This window comes from Anomaloglossus baeobatrachus, chromosome 1, assembly GCF_048569485.1.
Source record: "Anomaloglossus baeobatrachus isolate aAnoBae1 chromosome 1, aAnoBae1.hap1, whole genome shotgun sequence".
Lineage (NCBI taxonomy): Eukaryota > Metazoa > Chordata > Amphibia > Anura > Aromobatidae > Anomaloglossus > Anomaloglossus baeobatrachus.
In genome coordinates this window covers 417,118,870-417,138,583 of record NC_134353.1, presented here as the reverse complement: position 1 = coordinate 417,138,583, position 19,714 = coordinate 417,118,870, and the positions used below count along the sequence as shown (strand labels likewise).

Below are 19,714 nucleotides of genomic sequence, written 5' to 3'. Positions count from 1 at the left end.
GTCATCAGGGAAAGTGGAAAGGTTAAATGGGACTCTAAAGCTCAAACTAGCCAAGGCAGTGGAGGAGACTGGTAGACCATGGACAGAATGTCTCCCCATAGCTCTTTACTCTATAAGGACTACCCCGCAGGGAAAGCACAGGCTCTCACCATTTGAAATACTCTTTGGTAGTGCACCCAGATTAGGATGCTACTTCCCGCAGGAGTTACACCTGCAATGTGATAGCCTAACATCTTATGTTGTTTCCCTGCAGAACAGACTAACTGAAACCCACCAAAGGGTCTACTCTTCTCTACCTGATCCTGATGCCATTCCAGGAACCCACTCTCTAAAGCCTGGTGACTGGGTCTACCTAAAGAAGCACGTGAGAAAGACCCTTGAGCCACGATTCGATGGGCCTTTGACTGTCCAGCTGACCACTCCAACCTCCGTCAAACTTGAGGGGAGATCGACATGGGTCCATGCCAGTCACTGCAAGAAGGCCTAATACTGCTGATAAGTATTTCTATGTGTACTCCCTTTTTGGGGCCTTCTACACCACGGCAGAATTCATTTGAGACCCATCATGAAGTGTTAGCTGAAAAACTTGAGATCACAGACTGCTGGATATGTACACACGCACTTGTGACAGCCTCTTCCATGCCATACTTAGCCATACCAGTCCCAATAAACAAAGTGTTTCAATGGGGAGGCTGTTACAACAGACTATCAGTGTTCCAAGTGTTACTCTGTTTACTAGTTGCTTATGTAGTGTTCAAGTTGCTAATGGCTTTGTTTTCCCGCTGCTTGAAGCAATGTAGATACAATGATTATTCAGCACCCGTAAGAAATCACTAATATGCCTTTTTTCTCTTCTCTACTCTTTCCTCTAGAAATCACCTTGGCGTATCATGATGAGACTCCTATCGAGAGGCATGCAGGCAGTCCTGGGTGACGGATGTGAGACGACACTCCCTGAGCACACCCGCGGCTCAGAAAGTATCTGGAGGCTAGCCTGCTTTCTCTATAGTCCAAAGCTTCTCGATGGCCCCCTGTCCATCAATCACGCCAATAGGGGGGATTGTGAGGAAAGAGTTAACCTTTTCCACTGACTTAGAAAAATAATAGAAATTCATTCTCCCTGGCAAGACCAAACCAGACTTATTTGCGTAATAAACTGTGAGACCAACTTCAAGGACGCAGAATGTTTTGACTTAGAGACGACTGAAAAACATCTTGTTATTGGAGTATAAGTCATTATATTAATTTCTCTTGCTGGGAATATGTAATTCACGCCTTTAATGAATATGTATGTTGCATAGTTACGCCCTAATCAACTTTGTATAACTTTGTAATGTAAACAATACCAATACACTTTCTATTCGGAGCCGCACATCTCCAGTCTTATGTGTATAACGGCGTTCGCTTGTTTTCATTGAGACGGAGTAGCAGAGGGGGGGTCACCGGTACCTTCTCTGCATTCGGACATCGCTGGCAACAGCTGTGACCGTTAGGTCAACCTAACAATACTATAGGGTAAAATTGAATGATTTTATGCAAAAGTACAACTTATCCTGCAAAAAAACAAACCCTCATACGGCTATGTTAACTGAAAAATAAAAACGTTATGGCTCTTGGAAGAAGGGAAGGAGAAAATGAAAATGAATAATGGAAAATCCACGGGTGGTGAAGGGGTGAATGTTATTTTGAAGAAATGTCAAGTTTTATATTTTTTCACTTTTGACATAGTGGTGGCTGGATGAACACCCTTTTTTCCTATTTTGAAGGCTATTAAACAACAGCCAAACAGTAATCGTTTACCAGTTATCGGTCGTTTAGGACCATCGTTTGATCAGGGTACATAGACTGTACATGGATATGACCGTCGATCGACAAACTTTTACCGATTGGCAGTAGTTTACACAGGCAGACCAAAGTAAATGATCGAGGGACTAAGTATTAGCAAATAACAATTCTATAGTCCATTTAAAGATATGTATGTACATAAAAAACCTCATACCTTTTTTTTTTGTAACGTAACAAAATGAATGAAGGATATTTCTCACTGTGGGCCTGTAAAATGTGATTCTGTGCAGCTTTCTATAAAGCCAACAGTTTAAAAAAAAAAATCAAGACGCTTAAGGCCACATGCACACATTGAGTATTTGCTGATTATTTTACCTCAGTATTTGTAGCCAAAACCAGGAGTGGAGCAATCAGAGAAAAAGTGTAATAAAAACACGTCACCACCGCGTCTATATTTATCACCCAGTCCTGGTTCTGGGCTACAAATACTGAGGTAAAAAAACTCATCAAATACTGAATGTATGCACGTGGACTAAAGGGTACTTTACACGCTGCGATATCGGTACCGATATCGCTAGCGAGCATACCCACCCCGTCGGTTCTGCGACATGGGCAAATCACTGCCCGTGGCGCACAACATCGCTTAAACCCGTCACACGCACTTACCTGCCTAGCGACGTCGCTGTGACCGGCGAACTGCCTCCTTTCTAAGGGGGCGGTTCGTTCGGCGTCATAGCGACGTCACTAAGTGGCTGCCTAATAGCAGAGGAGGGGCGGAGATGAGCAGGCCAAACATCCCGCCCACCTCCTTCCTTCCTCATTGCCGGCGGGACGCAGGTACGGTGAGTTTCCTCGTTCCTTCGGTGTCAGACATAGCGATGTGTGCTGCCGCAGGAACGACGAGCAACCTCGCTACTCACCTGTCAACGATTTTTGGTGTTGGAGCGACCTCTCCAATACCAATGATTTTTACCTCTTTTGCAATCATCTTAGGTCGCTCAGAGGTTACATGCTGCGATGTCGCTAACGACGCCGGATGTGCATCATAAACACTGTGACCCCGACGATTTATCGTTAGCGATGTCGCAGCGTGTAAAGCACCCTTAAGACTAACCTTTACGTGTCCGCTGTAGACTTTGATCAGCCGCAGTTTAGCTGCTGCAGCCAAAGCAGGCACATGACACAAAAATGTGACATCACCTCCGGGAACCACAGAAATCACACCACTCTGGAAGGCGAGATTTCATTGTTTTTTTTATAATTAGGATCCTAAACTGGGATTATCCAGTAGAGGATAAAACCTTTTAATGAACTTGATTGCTTATTAATGCAATGCAGTTCTTCTGTTCTGCAGTGTATAATGCTTTTCTGCAAAACACTGACAGGTATGCTATTAGACAATGTTTTTGACAGGGTGTAATGGAAGTAGTATGATGGCAGCCATGGAGGTCACCAGTAGGCCCTTAACTACGCCAGCAACTGATTGGTATAAATGATTGTGTACCACCCCCATATCAGCGGCCGAGCCGCTCGGATCCGGAGCCGCAGTGGCTCGAGGGGTCTCCGGACCCGGGGGTCCACGCGGACACTGGAATTAAAAAGGAATGGGGGAGTATATACACGGGATTAGGAAAGTTTGTGACGCCACCCACGGTGCGTGGTAAGATAGGGTACCACCGCTGCTGTTTGGGATGCCCGTGGGTAGAGGGTTTTTGCCCGGTGTTGGTGGTGAAGGGTTGGGGGTAGGAGAAGTCTTTTCAGTATACTCATTCAGTACAGAAATAACCACACTAACAGCTTGTAAACAAGAGTTCTGAGCACCACTGCAGCTGGGAGGGAGCACGCTTGGGTCCATGTCCTTGGTGTTGCGGTTAGTCTGTGACCCTTTCCTTGGCACCTGTGTTTTCTTCTTTGGACCCTCAAGTCTGAAACTTTTCGGGTTCCGCTCACCCGTATGGCTAACGGAGTGAGCTTGCTCTCAGGGTTCATGCGTAGTATTTCTTTGGACTGTATTGGGAAAGTCCTATCCCATCGGTGTGCTAGCACCCCGATTTTGGAGCGGGTTGGGGATGACACTTGAAGTCTTCACCCCTGTCGGGTAAATTACCAGGACGCATAAAACTACTTCCCGGTCTAGGGTCCACATACCCCGTCGTGCCCTGGCCCCTGCCCGGTGATAGCTCAAGGCCGCCGGCCATCCTCCTCGGCAGTCCGAGCCCCCTGACACTATCCCCTGCGACCACAGTTCCAGCTCCTACCAGGCCCAGACCAACGTCTGCACCTAGTACTCAAGAGCATTGCTCCACCTGTGACCTCTCCTCATGAGAGTCACTTCACCTCCTTCTCCTTCCACTACCACTTCACTTCTCCTCTCACTTCCTCACTCTCCCCCACCAACCCCCCATGTGGGCGGCCCTATTCCCTTCAGGCCCCCCAATGGTGTGTCTGGTGGGTACAGTGTAAAGTGTTCCTAGGGTTTTGATTGGCTCAGCTGCTAGCAACACCAAAGAACCAGGACCAAGGAGGGTGGATACTGTGCTGAAGGGCAGATTGCACAATACCCTGGCCAGGGCGTCACAATTGCTTTGCTGGAGGCTGATGGGTATCACAGGGAGCTGCACTATGTTGAGAGTGAGGACACATGCACATGTGGAGTATTTTGTGAGTTTTTTACCTCAGTATTTGTAAGCCAAAATCAGGAGTGGGCAAAAAATGCAGAAATGGGGCATGTGTTTCTATTATACTTTTTTCCCCTGATGGTTCTGGTATAAATACTGAGGTAAAGAAACTCACCAATACTCAAGGTGGGCACGTGGCCTGGATCTGGACTGATCCCGGTAATCAAGGCCAGAGCCGGTTAAGTAATGCAATGCTGTTCCTGTCACTGATGTCGTGGGTGCAATGAGAGCGACCATAAGTCCAGCCAGATGAAAATATACTGGTACCTGACTGCAATGTACATTATTGTTGCTCTTCGAGATCCAGTTAAGTGAGTTGGCAATGGCGTGACCAATGATAGCAAATTGGTCTATCCTTAAGGTCCAGTCACACTAAACAACTTACCAGCGATCCCAACAACGATAGGGATCGCTGGTAAGTTGCTAGGAGGTTGCTGGTGAGATGTCACACTGCGACGCTCCAGCGATCCCACCAGCAACCTGACCTGGCAGGGATCGCTGGAGCGTCGCTACACGAGTTGCTGGTGAGCTCACCAGCAACCAGTGACCAGCCCCCAGCGCCGCGTGGAAGATGCTGCGCTTGGTAACTAAGGTAAATATCGGGTAACCAACCCGATATTTACCTTGGTTACCAGCGCACGCAGCTACACGTGCAGAGAGCAGGGAGCAGCGCACACTGAGCGCTGGCTCCCTGCTCTCCTAGTACAGCACACATCGGGTTAATTACCCGATGTGTGCTGCAGCTAAATGTGCATAGAGCAGGGAGCAGCGCACAATGCTTAGCGCTGGCTCCTTGCTCTCCTAGCTACAGCACACATGGGGTTAATTACCCGATGTGTGCTGCAGCTAAATGTGCACAGAGCAGGGAGCAGCGCACACTGAGCGCTGGCTCCCTGCTCTCCTAGTTACAGCACACATCGGGTTAATTAACCCGATGTGTCCTGCAGCTACATGTGCACAGAGCAGGAGCCGGCACTGACAGTGAGAGCGGCGGAGGCTGGTAACAAAGGTAAATATCGGGTAACCAAGGACAGGGCTTCTTGGTTACCCGATGTTTACATTGGTTACCAGTCTCCGCAGAAGCCGGCTCCTGCTGCCTGCACATTAGTTGTTGCTGTCTCGCTGTCACACACAGCGATCTGCGCTTCACAGCGGGACAGCAACAACTAAAAAATGGCCCAGGACATTCAGCAACAACCAACGACCTCACAGCAGGGGCCAGGTTGTTGCTGGATGTCACACACAGCAACATCGCTAGCAACGTCACAAAAGTTGTTCGTTAGCAGCGATGTTGCTAGCGATGTTGCTTAGTGTGACGGGGCCTTTAGTATACTACAGTTGCACTGCGATGAGTGTATATGTGCCAGTGGGGTTGACATCCCAGTCCAGTCCTGCCACACATACAGGTCTCTCCTGCCAATTAATGACATCATCCAGCTTGTATAGTAGTGGTAGAAGGTTGGATATGCAATATTGCTGTGTATACCCCTTTCACATGTAAAGCGCCATGGAATAAATGGCGCTATAATAATAAATATTAATAATAAGAATAATAATGTATGTTGTGGTAGAAGGATAGATATGCGATATTGGTGTGTACTTTGTCCTCGTCATCTATAAGTTTTTTTTTTAGTTTATAGCATAATACAGGTCTATGTAACAAAATATAATGCTGGCATAACTCTTTTAATGCACAACTGTTGCTCCCTCCAAGTCTCAGTTTATCAAAAAACTGCTGTGAATGTAAACATTGAAGTGTCATCAAAGCCTCTTCTTAACTACATATAAAAGACAACTGAGAATTGAATAGCTTTTAAGTTCTTTTCTTCTTTTTCAAAGGGAGGAGACCTAAAGCTACTTAAGACTTCATTTGGCAATCACAAGTAGTTTAAGCTCACACCTCAAGCCGAGCTAGTAAATAAAACCAAAAGGTGACCCAAGCTTAGGGGACGATTTTGTATTTAAAACAACCCTTTGATGTGGACATTATCAATAGTCTAAAAGACATTTAAGTGGGGAAATTCAATTAGTTTAAGGGTTCCTGACACCACTTTTGTGTTGTATTAAGATTACAATCTAAGCAACCTCTTATTGTAGCCTTGGCCCCAAGATACATTTGACCTGTCTCCCCCATGGATATAAAAGTCTGGGCTGTAAATGTAGAGTCCATTCTGGAGGCAATATTCGGAATCAGACATGGAATACTCATTGTTTATGAAGTTCGTCATCTACAGTTCATGTTGCTTCTTGTGTGTTGCTTGTGAGTATTGTATTTTTTTCAGTCAAGAAATACATATTTATATTTTTTTCAATTATTAGCCCATGCGCTCATTCCCTATTGTAAATCAGTGGATTCAGCATGTTCTTCATCTAACCTAAACCATTGGAAAATATTCCATATACTATGCAATCCTATGTGCTTTCTTACACTGAACAAATGTCTTGCACCCTCCGCAGATGACGCTGTGATGAATAGGCCTCCTGACAAAAGGAATTTATTTACAGAGCGAGGATGCTGTAAACGACAAAGTAATTTTGCCTATATTGGACAGGGTAAGTAGACGGGTAGGGAGTGCCTGGTGCTGCATGACTTGGTGATCTCTCATACACTCTTTGTTGAGTCTAATATAATATGATTTGTGCGTTTTACACTACTGTTCTTGTTTTTCTGCAGATATATCAGGCAGTCCTGTAAGTGTGGATGTTGGAATATGCAGATCTCACTGTGGAGTCCCTCAAAGATTCAATTCTTACAATTCTGGGTTTCCAGGGCTTCCAAAGCATTCATCAATGCTGGATTTCCTGAAAAATAAAAAGGTTAAAAATATTTTATGTACCTATTTGTATCATATTAGCTTTTTTCATGCTTGTGACTTTTTGTATTTAATATATCAAAAAGTAGATTGGCACTTGCCACATAGTATGATAAAATAGCTGTTTATTTTCTTTCCATGGCAGAGAGGTATACAAAAGGAAAAATATATGGCAGTTCTGTAGGCTATGGCCGTTTCCTGCATGGGGTGCTTTATCAAGGTAGCTGCGTATGTGAAAATTGCTATTTTATCATACTATGTGGTATGTATCATACTATGCATGCGTTTTTACCGCGATTTGGTGCGTTTTTGGCTGCGTTTTGCTGCGTTTTTGATCTCTGCGTTTTGCTGCGTTTTTCCAATGCATTGCATGGGGGGAAAACGCAGAAAAACGCAGGAAAGAATTTACATGTCCATTTTTTTTTTCAAGCTCAAAAACGCAGCTTAAAACTCATAGACTGTGCTGGGGAAGCAAAGTCATGCAGTTTTGAGGCCAAAAACGCACCCGAAAAACGTGCAAAAACGCCGCAAAAAACGCACTGTGCGCACATAGCCTTAGAATCTCACTACAAATTCATCAGTTCTTCTGATTCCATAGTTCTTTCAAACAACTAAATATATTTGACCCTCATTACAATCATCATGTACAATTCTATCTGGTGTTATAGTTACGAGAGCGAATGCCTGACACAACGCTGACATCAAGCTCGGAGCCATCGTGCCCCCACGAAACAAGCTGTCAACCAATAAAGGTTGGGTTAGAGAGGATTTTGCTATTCCAGGGAATTAAAGAAGTGGAGGTGATTGAGGACTGTCAATGCAATCCCACCCCACAAGAGTGCATGCGAATGCCATTTCTGAAGAGCTTCTTCCCAGAAACACCCTTTGAGTCAACAGTGGATGTTGGGAAATGTTCGAGCCCTACAGTCAGTTCAGGTATGGTTAACGTGTGACAATACATATCTAATGAACTTTACATGCTTAGGTTTTTTGTTAGAAACCTAATGAATCATGAATATGCAAATGAGCATAATTTGTAACCAATATTGAGATGAGCATTGCAATGATTAAAAGATTAGATTGCACTCGGTTCGAACAACAATTGTAAGCTACTGGCTTTTCACATTTGACTTCTATTGGTCTAAGAATATGGTGTAAATAATGTGCACTATATTCCTGTTACAGGTCTTCGATGTGCCCCAATTAAATTTGATACAGTAATTGTTGAAAGTCCAAATGGAGCTGTGGTAGCCCAGACTGTGGAAACGTGTGAAATAAATGAGATATGCTACAGGGTCACCTATTTTGAATATTACTATGAAGTTATATATAATACCAAAGGTATCAAAGAAGATAGACTTAAGGTAATGGATCTATTTAAACTCATTTATAGCAATGTATCATTAGTTGTCTGCAAAGAGTAAATACTGTACCTTTGTATGTTAGCAGATATGGTTTATTATGTGTAGCATATGTGGTGGCTGAGCTATATTTTACATGTAACCGTAAAAGGCTCATCTTAAACAGGACACAAAAGATATGCACCTATCCATCTATGATTCCATATATCTATCTATGATCTATCTATCCATCTATGATTCTATATATCTATCTATCTATGTATCTATCTATCCATCTATGATTCTATATATCTATCTATCTATGATCTATCTATCCATCTATGATTCTATATATCTATCTATGATCTATCTATCTATGATCTATCTATGTATCCATTTATCTATCTATCTATTATCCATCTATCCATTATCTATCTATCTATCTATGATCTATCTATGATCTATCTATTATCTATCTATCTATCCCTCTATCTATCTATGATCTATCTATTATCTATCTATCTATTATCCATCTATCCATTATCTATCTATCTATCTATGATCTATCTATGATCTATCTATTATCTATCTATCTATCCCTCTATCTATCTATGATCTATCTATTATCTATCTATCTATTATCCATCTATCCATTATCTATCTATCTGTCTATCTATCTATCTATGATCTATCTATGATCTATCTATTATCTATCTATCCCTCTATCTATCTATGATCTATCTATTATCTATCTATCTATTATCCATCTATCCATTATCTATCTATCTATCCATCCATCTATCTATCCCTCTATCTATGATCTATCTATTATCTATCTATCTATTATCTATCTATCTATCTATTATCCATCTATCCATTATCTATCTATCTATCTATCTATCTATCTATCTATCTATCCATCTATCTATCTATCTATCTATCTATCTATCTATCAATCCATCAAGCAATCAATCTATAAAATAAAAAATCAGAGCAGCACAGAACCAGCACTGTGAGGGTAAGGCATATCAGACAATCACTCCAGTTGTTTCCAAGCTTGAAAAAGGTTCTTAGGGATTGAAACGTCACTAATTCATATCGACTAATACAATTCTTTTTTTCATTCAGTTTTTGGAGTGCAGCCTTCCTTATTATTCTTCTATCCATCTTTTTTGGTTCTGGTAGGCTTTATGACCTTAATTATGTTTGCTGCTAGTTCAATATTTTTCTTTAGATTTATGTATATAAAAAAGAAAAAAACTGCACCAGTAATATAAAAAAGGAGAAAATGGCCAAGCCTGAATAATAGTGACAACAAATGGATGCAGCACTCCAAAAATAGTGAAAACTATAGGAATTTAATGGCTTAGGCTTGAGAGAGACATCTATCTATCTATCTACAGTACCTATCTGTCCCTCTATCTATCTATCTATCTATCCCTCTATCTATCTATCTATCTATCTACAGTACCTATCTATCTATCTATCTATCTATCTATCTATCTGTCCCTCTATCTATCTATCTATCTATCTATCTATCCCTCTATCTATCTATCTATCTATCTACAGTACCTATCTATCTATCTATCTATCTATCTATCTACAGTACCTATCTATCTATCTATCCATCTATCTACAGTATCTATCTATCTGTTTGGACTGGTCAGTCTGTCTGTCTATCTATCAATCTCTATCTATCTGTCTATTTATCATCTATTATCTATGTATCATCTATCTATCTATCTATTTATATCTCTCATCTCACTATCTATCTACCGTATCTATATCTGTTATTTCTCTATCGATCATCTATCTAAGGTATCTATTTATCATATCACTAGCCATCTACAGTATATATATCTACTGTATTTATATCTATGTATGTATCTAGCTATCATCTCACTATCTATGTAGCAATCTACAGTATCCATCTATCTACACTATCTATATTTATCTATCTATCTATCTATCATCTCACTATCTATCCCTCTATCCATCTATCTATCTATCTATATATCATCTCACTTTTTACAGTATATATCTGTCTATAGTTCTGTCTTTTTATCTTACTATCTACAGTATCTCTCTATCTATTATCCCTCTATCGGTTTAGCAGCTATCTATGTATCTACGTATCATCTCACTATCTTATCTAGCTATCTATCTACAGTATCTAAGTATCATTTTATTTGCCATGTATCTTTTTACAGTATCTATCACTCATTTCACTATCGACTGTACCTATCTATATATCTATCTTTCTATCACCTTACAAACTACAGTATCTATGATCTCTATCGCCTATCTATTTAACAGCTATCTACCTTTTTATCAACTCGCTATCTAGCTATTTACAGTATCTATCTATCTATCTATCTATCTGTCTGCAGTATATATGTACCCTATTTATCATCTCTCTGTCTCCTATCATTTATCTATTTATCATCTCACTATCTATCTGTCTACAGTATCAATCTATGTATCATCTATCTATCTACAGTATCTATCTATATATGTATCATTCTATCTATTTATCATCTATCTATTTACACTATCACTCATCTTACTATCTATATATATGTGCCCCCACAGTCCCCACCTTGGATGTGCCCCATCCATCCTTCCTACAGTCCCCACCCATCATCCCCACTGTCTCAGTCCCTAATCTACACTTGCTTTGGCAAAACTAATTTGTATTTGGTCCTGCCAATAAAGCTTATTTGATTTGATTAGTATGTATTTTTCTATCATCTTACTATCTATCTACAGTATCTATAAATTATCTATGTATTTATCTATCTATCATCTCTATCTATTATCTATCTATCTATCATTTATATGTCTATGTATCTATCATCTCTCTATTTGTCTATCTACAGTATATCTATCTATGTATGCATCTGTCTATCTATCTAATGTATCATCGATCTCCAAAATGTTTTTATCTATTTATCATCTCTATCTACAGTATATCTATCGATCATACTATATATCTACACTGTGTTCCAAATTATTATGCAAAAAATATTTTTTCATATTTTCCTAAATTAACTTTATGAATTGCAGTCATTGTTATTTTCCGGTCATCTACTATTCGAGTAGAATTGAAATGTTTTTGATCAAACTGCCTATGAAAACAGTATATTTTTAAAAATAATAAACAGTCAAAATGCACTTAAAATGCATGTTCCAAATTATTACGCACGGCAGAGTTTTCAACCTTTTTATTTTTATTTTGAAAAACAAAATGGTCAATTGTGAAATTCTAAGCATTATCAGCTTATTCCAAAATGAAATCAAACAGTTTTCAAGTCAAAACGTAATTCTAGGTGATGTTACATTTGCACATATGACCCCTTGTTTGAAAGAAGCTTCTGAACTCTCTCGTCCAGTGAATTTGTCAGTTTTTGGATGGTTTGTGCTTCAATTGTTTTGCATGTGGACAGAATACCCTCCCAGAGCTGTTGCTTAGATGTGAACTGCCTCCCGCCATCATAGACACTCCTTTTGATGATGCTCCAGAGGTTCTCAATGGGGTTGAGGTCAGGGGAACATGGTGGCCACACCATACGTTTGTCCTCTTATGCCCATAGCAGCCAGAGATGCAGATGTGTTATTTGCAGCATGAGACGGTGCATTATCATGCATGAAAATGATCTTGCTGCGGAATGCACGGTTCTTCCTCCTGAACCATGGCAGGAAGTGCTGTTTTAGAAACTCCATATAGATTATGGAGTTCATCTTTACCCCTTCTGGGATCCTAAAGGGACAATCTCTCTCCCCATGATTCCAGCCCAAAACATTACTCCACCTCCTCCTTGTTGGCGCCTTAGCTGTGTGTTCATGGGGTGTCCATCAACCAGCCATCCTCCACTCCATCCATCTGGACCATCTAGCGTTGTACGGCACTCATCGGTAAACAAAACAGTTTGGAAGTCAGTCTTCATGTATCGTTTGGCCACTGGAACCGTTTCTGCTTGTGTGCAGTGGATAGAGGTGGTCGACAGGATGGCTTACGCACAGCTGCAAACCTCTGAAGGACCCTGCATCTTGTTGTTCGGGGGACATTGGAGGCATCAGCAGCTTCAAAAACTTGTCTGCTGCTATGACAAGGCATTTTAGCAGCTGTTCTTTTAACCTGACACAATTGCCTGTTGGAAAGAGTCCTCAATTTCTCCTTATCAGCATGCACACGCGTGTGCTGTGAATCAGCGACGTACTTCTTGATTGTGCGATGATCACGATGAAGTGTCTTGGCAATGTTGATTGTAGTCATGCCTTGACCTAAATACTCCACAATTTGTTGCTTCTCAGCAGCCGACACATCTTTTCTCTTTCCCATTTTGGCAAAAAATGTAGACTGCTTAATAATGTGGAACAGCCTTCTTAAGTAGTCTTGCCTTTATTTGGACACACCTGCCAAACTAATTTGCACAGGTATCTGCAATTGCTTTCAGTGATACAAAGAGCCCTGACACACATCACCAGCAATGAGTTTAAATGACAAACAAAAATTTTCTGACCTTATCACTCCTAAACTCTTTTTGCATAATAATTTGGAACACAGTGTATTTATCATCTCTTTATAAATCCATGTATCTTTCTATCATACTAGCATACTATATATATATTTATCATCTATCAATCTGTATTTTCTTATCTATTTAACATCTCTCTATTTATCTATCTATCATACTATCTATTTTCTATGCATTATCTATCATCTATTTATCATATCTATATATATGTCTTTTTGTCCTTATTCGTTTTTTTGTAGAATTCATTTCTACCTATTGGTGTTCCTATATACGAGGGGCGATCCAAAAGTAATTATAATCAATAATAAACACAATGAATATATTTAAAAAAATATATATTTTTCTACATAGTCTCCTAACAAGTTTATATATTTAGTCCATCTCTTTTCTAAACTTAGAATTCCCTTTGAAAAAAATTCTTGATCTTGACCCTCAAAAAAATCCCCAACAGCGGTTATCACGTCGCTATTGTCGTCAAATTTCTTGCCCCGGAGGTGTTCCTTGAAGCGAGGAAAGAGAAAGAAGTCACTGGGGGCTAGATCTGGCGAATAGGAGGGGGGGGTGTTCCACCAGTTCAAAGCCCGCTTCTTGAATGGTTGCCATGGCAACTGCAACTTTGTGAGCCGGCGCGTTATCTTGGTGAAACAGCACTCCAGCCCGCAGTTTGCCGCGCCTTTTCTCTTTGATAGCCTCCCGCAATCTTCTTATTTGTTCTGCATAGTAGGAGCCCGTAATAGTGGCTCCCTTCTCCAAATAGTCCACCATAATAATTCCTTCAGCGACCCAAAAAACGGACGCCATAACCTTCCCTGCTGAGCTTGACACTTTGAATTTCTTCGGCGTCGGTTCGTCGGCTCGTTTCCATGTCATCGATTGTTGTTTAGTTTCGGGATCACAGTGGTGGATCCAGGTCTCGTCCATGGTCAAAAAACGTGACAAAAAATTCTCCTTGTCTGCTTGGAACTTTTCGAGATTTGCTATTGAAATGTCAACTTGTTTCTTCTTTTGCTCGTCGGTTAACATTTTTGGCACCCAACGCGTGGAGACCTTTCTCATATGCAATTCTTTTGCAAGGATTCTTTGAATACTGCCATATGAGATCCCTGTGACCTCAGCTACATGCCTGATAGTCACTCTTCGATCTGCCAATACAACTTCTTCAACTTTTTTCACGTTTTCTTCATTGAGAGACGTGGATGGGCGTCCTTCAGGATGTTCATCTTCCGTTGATGTTCTTCCCAGGTTAAATTCCTTGGCCCAGCGTGCAACTGTGGAATATGGAGGAGAAGAGTCCCCCAATGTTTCCACCAAGTCGCTGTGTATGTCTTTGGTAGTAATTTTTTTTCAAGCAGAGGTATTTGATGACAGCTCTGAGCTCGTTTTTTTCCATTTTGATGTTCACTCCTTGGCAGTTCATATTCAAATGAATGTAGCTCCCGGGAATCGTGGCCTATTTAAGTGTTTTTTTTTTCCTGGACTAGTGGGTACCTAAGAGAGAAGAAAACATTTTATTTTAATTTCTGTCTGCAATAGAAATAATCGATTATCATTACTTTTGGATCGCCCCTCGTATATGTCTACCTATTCATCATCTCACTATATATCTATTTCTCATTTATCTATCTTCTATCTATCTATCATTCTATTTATCATCTCTATCTATCATCTGTTTGTCTATAATAGATCTATCGTGTTTATCATTTAGCTAACAATCTTTTTGGAGTCCGCAGTGGTCAGAATGCTATTACATTAGAAATTTTATTTTTTGCTGGATAAAGACCTTTTTTAGCTGGATTTTGACAATGCTATCTCTGTTGGAAGCATTTTGGTACTGTGCAAACAGTGTTTGATATGTAGAAAGGTTTCTACTAAAGCAACTGAGTCTTTTGTAGTTGTTCTTTCTATTGTGTGCAGTAATGGAGATTTGGTTTCAATGACTTTGTCTTGTAAATCCTCTAGGAAATTGATGTAGGACGATGCTTAGGAGGTTGTTCATCAGGAAATCACTGTCTACTCAGGTAAGCATAGCTTGACTCCCTCCCATTTCTAACAGTGTCTTATTTCCTTTACTACCTTAATTCATCAACAGGAAGCAAAATAGTTTTTAAGGATCAATGTTGAATAATAGTCTTCAATGTATCTATCTATTATCTATATCTATCTATGTATTATCTGTCTATCTATGTATTATCTTTCTCTATCAAATCAATCTATCTATATCTAATCTTAAAATGTATTGAGCTTTTTATTACAAGCTATAGTTTCCATATTGTGTTTTGTATATTTTTGGCCCAACTTCCTGGAGTGGAGGTTTCGTATGTTCCAAAGCTTCCTAGTATCTTAACATTTGTCATTCTTTTAGGGATTCTCGAAACAGGGACCACTGTTTGGTGTGGGCTGAAGGATCAGGCAGTGGTTGTCTACCACAGGAATATGAAACCCATACTTTCAGAAGCAGAAATGGACACATACGCTCTGTTCTAGCCATTAAGACGTGCAAATGTAAAGTGTAAAAGCTACAATACCATTTATTGGGCATTATACATAGAAATGAGTGGAACGGTTACACTGTTTAGCTCATGAAGCGGTGTTTTACCTTCTCTTATCACCAAATATACAGAAAAGATGCTGCTACCTTCTGTAAAGTGTGAAGTTTGGGAACTCCAAAGACTCACTGATTTAGCACTGTTATTAGTGGTATGAGATATACATGCTCAGATACTGTTGCTCTATACAAAGGCACTTAAGTCTAGGTGCCTATATGTCAATACAACATTTTTGGCTGGCACTAGATGTAATTTCTTACAGCAAACATCAGTTGTGGTTTTTAGATACTAAATTCATTGGACACATTTATCAGAGCTAGTTCTTATGTACGGCTCTGTTCACATCTGCACATTTGTTTCCATTATAAATATAAACCACAGTTCAATAAGGGTTGTGTCACACAAAAAAGTCCTGGATGTCATCAACAAACCTTACCGTCTTAGAATGGGACCCATTATGTTATTCAAATATACCAGTCATTTTAACGGGCAAAATATGCATGAAAATAAGCTGCACTATTTTTCTTGTGTAAAATAACTGATTATTTAATTGAGGCTCCTAACAGGGTTTCTAATGCTTATCTCAGCAAAGTGTACACTAAAATATTGTAAATATTGGAATTTTTAGAGGTAAATATAAAATGTAACATAATTAAAAAGTGTCCAGTTATATATTTGTGGATCTCATTTTATTATAGGGCTTTGTTTTGCTGAATTAATGAAAATCTGTTACTTGACATGAATCTATAAAGTTTCTACCTGACCTAAATGCCACTGTTCTCCTGAATTTGGTGTTCTTTTTTTCATGTGCCTCCTTGTCATACAAGGCAACATGATCCTCAAGAAGATCCAGAAAAGAATTTAGAATCACCACCCTGGCCATCTGACAATTCTGGCATATGCCAGAAGGACCGGTGCCTGTAATGGGCCGATCGATCTACAGCCATTGCCACTCTCTCTTCTGCAGCATGCTGCCTTGAGCACACAATCGTGCTGCGCTGCAAAGCTAAAATCAGCAGGACCAGGAGGCAGTGCGCTGTGCTGTTATGCACAGTACAGTGCTTCTGATTTTAGCTGGGAGTATGATGCTGCTCCCTCCTTCCTAATCAAATGTAAAAACGTATTTAAGACGTGAATACATTTGATCAGAGATAATGCCGGGACTGTGGCCCTGACATGCAGCAGCGTGATGTGGTCAGTACACTGCTGACGCCATCACGCTGCTGGTGCACAGAGACACGTTGAGCAGCGGTAAGCGCTCCATGGAGGAGCCGAAGATGACATCTGTTATAATTTGGATGGGGATTAGGGCACAAAGTGGTTGAAAGGGGACACAACTTTGCGAGTGAAAGTTGAGGGAGTACTTTATCCAGGGGGCAGTGTGTGTGTGTGGTGGGGGAATATGATGGATAGGGGCAGCGTGGGGGAAATATGATGGAGAGGAGGAGCCTGGGGGGGAATATGATGAAGAGGGGTAGCATGGGGGGACATAATGAAGAAGGGCAGCCTGGGGGGGAATGATGCAGAGGGGCAATGTGGGGCAAATTTGGAGAGGGGCAGTTTGTGGGAGAGATATTTTGTGATGGAAGCACAGCAATTATTTATTCAGGGGTGCATCATGGGAGATATTTATGGGCCAGTATAATGATACTTTTATTTTTAAGAGCACCGTGTTGGAAAGTGCTGATGAAGGCGGAGAAGAGGTTAATCTGGAGAGACGAGCTCTGGGTGTGAAATCTCATCATGATGTCTGTACTTCATGGAGACAAAAGGGATGGAGACAACTCCATTCTGAGATTACGTTACCTATAAGGTACCTGGATGTAGATATTTATTGGTGATACTGCCTAAAGGTACCGTCACACTAAGCAACATCGCTAGCAACATCGCTGCTGATGCACAACTTGCTAGCGATGTTGCTTAGTGTTACATCCAGCAACAATCTGGCCTCTGCTGTGAGGTCGTTGGTTGTTGCTGAATGTCCTGGGCCATTTTTTAGTTGTTGCTCCCCTGCTGTGAAGCACACATCGCTGTGTGTGACAGCGACAGAGCAACAACTAAATGTGCAGGCAGCAGGAGCCGGCTTCTGCGGATGCTGGTAACCACGGTAAACATCGGGTAACCAAGAAGCCCTTCCCTTGGTTACCCGATATTTACCTTCATTACCAGCGTCCACCGCTCTCAGCTGTCAGTGCCGGCTCCTGCTCTGTGCACATGTAGCTGCAGTACACATCGGGTAATTAACCCGATGTGTACTGTGGCTAGGTGTGCAGGGAGCCAGCGCTAAGCGGTGTGCGCTGGTAACCAAGGTAAATATCGGGTTGGTTACCCGATATTTACCTTAGTTACCAAGCGCAGCATGCTTCCACAATGCTCCAGCGATCCCTGCCAGGTCAGGTTTCTGGTGGGATCGCTGGAGCGTCGCTTAGTGTGACATCTCACCAGCGACCTCCTAGCAACTTACCAGCGATCCCTATCAGGTTGTATCGTTGTTGGGATCGCTGGTAAGTTGTTTAGTGTGACTGGGCCTTAAGTCTCATCAGTACTGTGGTTATGTATGGTTCACAGTCTTGATAATGACTGATAACAACAACTCCCAGCGTCTCCATACCATTGTTCAAGACATACTGGGAGTTGTAGGTTCATGCAATACTTTTATACATGGGGAAAAGCTTGTTGATTTAGTCATGTACTAAAGGTAGTGCTGGTGCTTTATTCATGTGCTAACGTTGATTCTGCCACTGCATTTATGTGATGATGGTGGCTCTGATGCTGCATTCATTTGCTGTTAGTGGTTCCGGTTCTGCATTCATGTGCTGTCGGTAGCTCTGATGCTGCATTTATGTGATGATGGTGGTTCTGCCACTGCATTCACGTGATAACGGTGGCTCTGGCATTGCATTCATGTGCTGATGGTGATTTTGGTGCTGCCTTCATGTGTTGACGGTGGTTCTTGCGCTGCATTCATGCACTGACATTTCTTGTGCTGCATTAATTTGCTGATCGTAGTTCTCGTGCTGAATTCATGTGCTGACGGTGGTTCTGCCACTGCCTTCATGTGTTAACATTGATTCTTGAACTGCATTCATGTACTGACGATTCTGTTGCCACATCAATGTGATGATGATGGTTCTACCACTGCATTCATATGATGATGGTGGTTCTGTTGCTGCCTTCATGTATTGATAGTGCTTCTAGCACAGCATTCATGTTCTTGCAGTTCTAGTGCTGCATTCATGTGCTGATGGTGGTTCTAGTGCTGCATTCATGTATTGATTGTGGTTTTGATCTTGTACACATTAAACAATTCAAAACAAGCTTCATGGCTATGTTAAAACTTAAAAATCCTCAAAACTTTGCTTTGAGATTATAATTAGAATATAATAGAATTTTTCTGCTCCAAAAACTGTGTAAATTAGCATATGTTGATACTTATTTTTTAAATAAATACTCAAAACTTGGTTTCAGTGATATATTAATGTACTGATGGTGGTTCTGCTGACGTATTCATCTAAATACCCCTTACATGATGCTGGTTGCTCACATCCTCTTGATATCTGATACTTCCTTTTTGTTATAAAACACAGAAACTGCTGTTGCATCTGGTGTCTATGATTGTCTATATATCTGACATCACATCAGCAGCGCTGTAGCCAATCCATTAGCTGCTGAGCTCCTTGATTGATTGCAGCTCTGTCATTGTGATGTGACTTCAGCTCTATAGACAATAGCAGACATGGGGAGAGTGAATAAAACAAACAAGAAAACAGTGCAGGGAATGAGTTTCTAAAACTGGAAAACCACTTTAAGCCTATGTGCACACAAGCTATTTAAAACTCAAGCAAAACTCCTAAGTTTTTTAAGCAAAAGTTTTTTTTCCCTGACACATCCTCTGTGTAGTATGACAGTCTTTTCCTAAGCATTTTTTATATGGTTATGACCATTTTTTTTTACTGCTTTCCCATTGTTTTTGTCACATATTTGTTACTGCACTTTTAAGAAAAAGTGCTGGTA

At 40.9% G+C, this 19,714-nt stretch overlaps 1 protein-coding gene across 1 annotated transcript; it reads left to right on the top strand.

Annotated features, from left to right (window-relative positions):
* Window positions 1-6,877: 6,877 nt before the first annotated feature.
* Window positions 6,878-15,667, top strand: LOC142303668 (uncharacterized). The gene is made up of 6 exons (XM_075345282.1): window positions 6,878-7,016; window positions 7,138-7,280; window positions 7,945-8,212; window positions 8,462-8,640; window positions 15,114-15,172; window positions 15,517-15,667. Exons 1-6 carry the CDS (start codon window positions 6,878-6,880, stop codon window positions 15,665-15,667), a joined length of 939 nt encoding a protein of 312 aa, XP_075201397.1.
* Window positions 15,668-19,714: the final 4,047 nt, after the last annotated feature.

Excerpts from the sequence above, each read along its gene's own strand:
- LOC142303668 (XM_075345282.1), top strand. The coding sequence starts at position 6,878 with ATGTGCTTTCTTACACTGAACAAATGTCTTGCACCCTCCGCAGATGAC. Across the intron at positions 8,641-15,113 it reads TCAAAGAAGATAGACTTAAG|GAAATTGATGTAGGACGATG; the intron begins GTAATGGATCTA and ends TAAATCCTCTAG. Across the intron at positions 15,173-15,516 it reads GGAAATCACTGTCTACTCAG|GGATTCTCGAAACAGGGACC; the intron begins GTAAGCATAGCT and ends TCATTCTTTTAG.